This window comes from Cynara cardunculus (assembly GCF_001531365.2).
Source record: "Cynara cardunculus var. scolymus isolate 2C chromosome LG 4, CcrdV1, whole genome shotgun sequence".
Taxonomy (NCBI): domain Eukaryota; kingdom Viridiplantae; phylum Streptophyta; class Magnoliopsida; order Asterales; family Asteraceae; genus Cynara; species Cynara cardunculus.
Window position 1 is genome coordinate 15,500,772 of NC_037531.1, and position 4,056 is coordinate 15,504,827.

The 4,056-nt window shown below is 37.5% G+C and overlaps 1 protein-coding gene across 1 annotated transcript; it reads left to right on the forward strand.

Annotated features, from left to right (window-relative positions):
- Nucleotides 1-1,542: 1,542 nt before the first annotated feature.
- On the forward strand, nt 1,543-3,747 carry LOC112511420 (isoflavone 3'-hydroxylase-like). The gene is made up of 2 exons (XM_025117029.1): nt 1,543-2,509; nt 3,010-3,747. Exons 1-2 carry the CDS (start codon nt 1,631-1,633, stop codon nt 3,631-3,633), a joined length of 1,503 nt encoding a protein of 500 aa, XP_024972797.1. The 5' UTR covers nt 1,543-1,630; the 3' UTR covers nt 3,634-3,747.
- The last annotated feature ends 309 nt before the right edge of the window (nt 3,748-4,056 follow it).

A 4,056-nucleotide genomic window follows, 5' to 3' on the forward strand; every position in this document is an offset into this window, starting at 1 on the left:
GACAATTATGTTTTATATAGTGTTTGTCTAAAGTTAATAGTGTTGTTTTATCTACAAACTTTGATTCTTACGATTTTTTTTTACCAAAGTTCACATGTGAAACCAAAAAGTTGATAGATGAAATCATGATTTTTGTTTAAAGGTCATAATGTTGTTCCGTGTATGAAACATTCCGTAATTAGTCTTTTTGTTTTTGTGTATACGAAACAATGATTTTTTTTAAAGTTGATATGTTGTTTCAAAAAAAATTCCAAAGTTCATACGTGAAATCAGAAAGTGAATGAGATAATTAATGAAGTTTAAATAAAGTAATGAGATAATTAAGAAATGTTATAATTAGGTAAATGAGATAATTAATAAATGTGGTATCAATATATGAAAAGACGAAAATATCATGCTTATCAAAGGGTGTCACAATGAGTTTGTGTCTTATTGTTTAGAAGTTCTTGGGTATCACACTAGCTTTATGTTTTACTGTTTAGAAGTTCCTGGGTGTTCGCCAAAATAAGTTTGGCTCGAGTAAGGATTTTCGGAGAGAGGAGAGAGATGTATGAAAAGACTAATTTACCTCTAAATATTATCCATAAATTTAAATTTTAAAAAAATTAATGAATAATTACCAAAATTAACTTCATTAATATATTTCACTATTCTCATCCCCCATATATAAGAAAAGTTCAAATTAGAATACCTTCATTTTATGAGAACGTGAGAACACTTTTTAACTATAGACAATCACATGTGATACTATTATTTCATCACATATGATATACATATGATACTAAATTAGAGACGCAGACTATTTTCCATGCGATATTGGTTGCGGGTCAAGTCTCCCTTACACCACTAAGCCCCCTCACAAGTATTATCACATGTGATAAGAGTGTTGTTGATATGATACTATAATCCATCAAGACCATCACATGTAATCATAAATCATAGATGCAGACAACCTTTGGTGCGGCCTAAGTCGTAGAACACGTCGTCCGCACATATTAGGGTTCCCTTACGCGTATTATCACATGTGATAAGGGTGTTCTCGCATTTTCATAAAATGAATGTGTTCTCGTTTGAATCTCCATATATATATATATAGAGAGAGAGAGAGAGAGGTTGGTTATTATACAACCTTTGACATTTGTGTAACCAATACAACCCAATCTCAACCGTCATTTCATTTGATTAATATGTGATTTCATAGATGTTTTGATTATTTTCTAATATAAAGTATTGATCATAATTAATGAACCATATTCATCTTTCATAAATATTCACATCATAATAAATGAAGTCTAATCATTTCCTAAATATTTTAATTTATTGGGTTGTACAAATGCAACATGTTGTATTTGAAACAATCTCATGAATGTAGTATATAATATTGCAATTTAGTCTAATGTGCTTTGTCTTGGTTTTGACCCTTTTTAATTGGACAAACAATTCGTGCGTTGATTCATCATGTCACAATCTAAATCTACCCAAATACTATATAAGACACGATGCTTTTTATTCTATTCTACTTCTACCCCGTCATATGTTGCGTGGCAAACGTAACTTACAAGAACAATAATCAAGATAAATATAAAACCAAAATCCACCATTAATTTACACACAACCCAGAGCTTCAACAATGGAGATTCCCTACCTCTACGTCTCTCTCCTACTCTTTCTAGCTTCTTATCTCTTCACATCCCACCTCCGCCGTAGAATCTCCAACCTCCCGCCGACCGTCTTCCCATCCCTTCCCCTCATCGGCCATCTTTATCTTCTGAAACCACCCCTCTACAGAACCTTGGCCAAAATCTCCGCCAAGTATGGCCCCATCCTCCACCTCCACTTCGGATTCCGCCGTGTCATCTTGGTCTCCTCCCCTTCTGCCGTCGAAGAATGCTTCACCAAGAACGACATCATCTTTGCCAACCGTCCTCGGATGCTTTTCGGCAAGATCATCGGCCAGAACTACACTAGTTTCTCTTCGTCATCTTATGGCGACAACTGGCGCAACCTCCGCCGCATAGCATCAATCGAGATTTTATCTATTCATCGCCTCAATGAGTTCCACGACATACGCGTTGAAGAAGGCAGGCTTTTGATTCGTAAACTGCTATCAGATTCTTCTCCGGTGAATGTGAAGTTGGTGTTCTATGAGCTGACGTTGAACGTGATGATGAGGATGGTATCCGGGAAGAGGTATTTCGGTGGCGATAACTTAGAAGAGGGGAAAGAGTTAAGGGAGATATTGAACGACACGTTTATGCTCGCGAGTGCTTCAAACGTTGGCGATTACTTGCCGATTTTGAGTTGTTTGGGAGTGAATCGATTGGAGAAGAAGTTAATCGCGTTGCAGGAAAGAAGAGATGTTTTCTTTCAAGGGTTAATCGAGCAGCTTAGAAAAGGGAGCAGGGATCACGAGGGAAATAAGAGGAAGACGATGATTGACCTATTATTATCGTTACAAGAATCAGATCCCGAATACTACACCGATGCAATGATCCGAAACTTTGTGCTGGTAAGATTCTTCTTGGCTGAAGTTTCTTGTGCGCTAGAAGCAATTCAAACATAGTTATGAATCACTATTTTGAAGCATATGATGTTCTAGAAATCTGAAATCTAGCAAAGGTTCATGTTCTACAGTATAAAAAGATAGAAATCAGATAGATTCTTCAGATATGGTCTAAATTATCACTATCTGAAAGCATGGTCAAACCTTTCAACTTAGAATTAGATAGGTATTCCAAATAAACAAACAGATTTTACTAATTAATCACTACCTGCCATAACGATCACGACATCTTTTCTGTCCTTTTCGAGCTTCTTCATTGGACTTGTAGATGAGTCATTAGTACCAAAGTCTTCATTCATATCTTAGATTATATAATTCTAGTCTTAGTTAACTTATTATGACATTTTTACATAAGACACGCGTCCTATAAAACAGTCCATTCATTTCCTATAAAACCGATTTAGAGTTGATTGGAGTGAATCTAAAGGAAAGATTATTGTGAGCAGGTTTTATTAGCAGGTGGGACTGATACTTCATCTGGAACCATGGAATGGACCATGTCTCTATTGCTAAACCACCCACAAGTTCTACAAAAGGCACAAAACGAGATCGACCGAAATGTTGGCAAAGATCGTTTTGTTGATGAATCAGACATACCTAATCTACCTTACCTCCGTTGTATCATAAACGAGACCCTGCGATTGTACCCAGCAGGCCCGATGCTAATTCCACACGAGTCATCAGAAGACTGTGTAGTCGCGGGCTATAACATCCCACGTGGGACCATGCTTCTAGTGAACCTGTGGGCCATCCATCATGACCCGGAGCTATGGACCGAACCAGAAAGGTTCAATCCAGAAAGGTTTGAAGGGGTAGAAGGCACACGAGATGGGTTCAAGCTAATGCCGTTTGGGTCCGGAAGGAGGAGTTGTCCAGGGGAAGGGTTGGCCGTCCGTATGGTTGGGGTGACGTTGGGTTCGATTATCCAATGCTTTAGTTGGGAAAGGATGAGTGAAGCCATGGTTGACATGAGTGAAGGTCCTGGACTGAACTTGCCCAAGGCTGAACCCTTGGTCGTCAAGTGCAAACCACGGCTAGAGATGCAGAATCTACTGTCACAGCTTTTGTGAGTCTATTATCGAACCTATGTTTCATTCGAAAAAGTTAGATGTCAAAGTATGTAAAACCAACAACGCAAAATGATGATATACATGGAAAGCTCGTGAGGAGCTGCACATGATGACAAACGGCCCAAAATGTGTCACCGTCTTGTTTTTTTATACTAAAAACAAGAAGCCTCTTTTAATTTCTAGCAATTTTAAGCAAGAAACCTGATTATAACATGCAGGCCGGTCCTAAGATTTTTGATGCCCTGCCCTGTTCGAAAATAAAAAATGCCCCTAAGCCTTTTTTTAAGCCAATGAAACAACAAAACATGCGATTTTTTAAAGAGTTTAGAACTTATTCAAGTTAAGTATTTCGTCTCCATGTTGATTTTTATTAATTATAAAAAAAAATACAAGGAGGGTGGACATAAAACCAAAACCCCAAAT

What these genes read in the sequence shown, in the direction of transcription:
- LOC112511420 (XM_025117029.1), top strand. Translation starts at nt 1,631, where the DNA reads ATGGAGATTCCCTACCTCTACGTCTCTCTCCTACTCTTTCTAGCTTCT. An exon ending in TGATCCGAAACTTTGTGCTG is followed by an intron (nt 2,510 to 3,009) that starts GTAAGATTCTTC and finishes TATTGTGAGCAG; the next exon opens with GTTTTATTAGCAGGTGGGAC.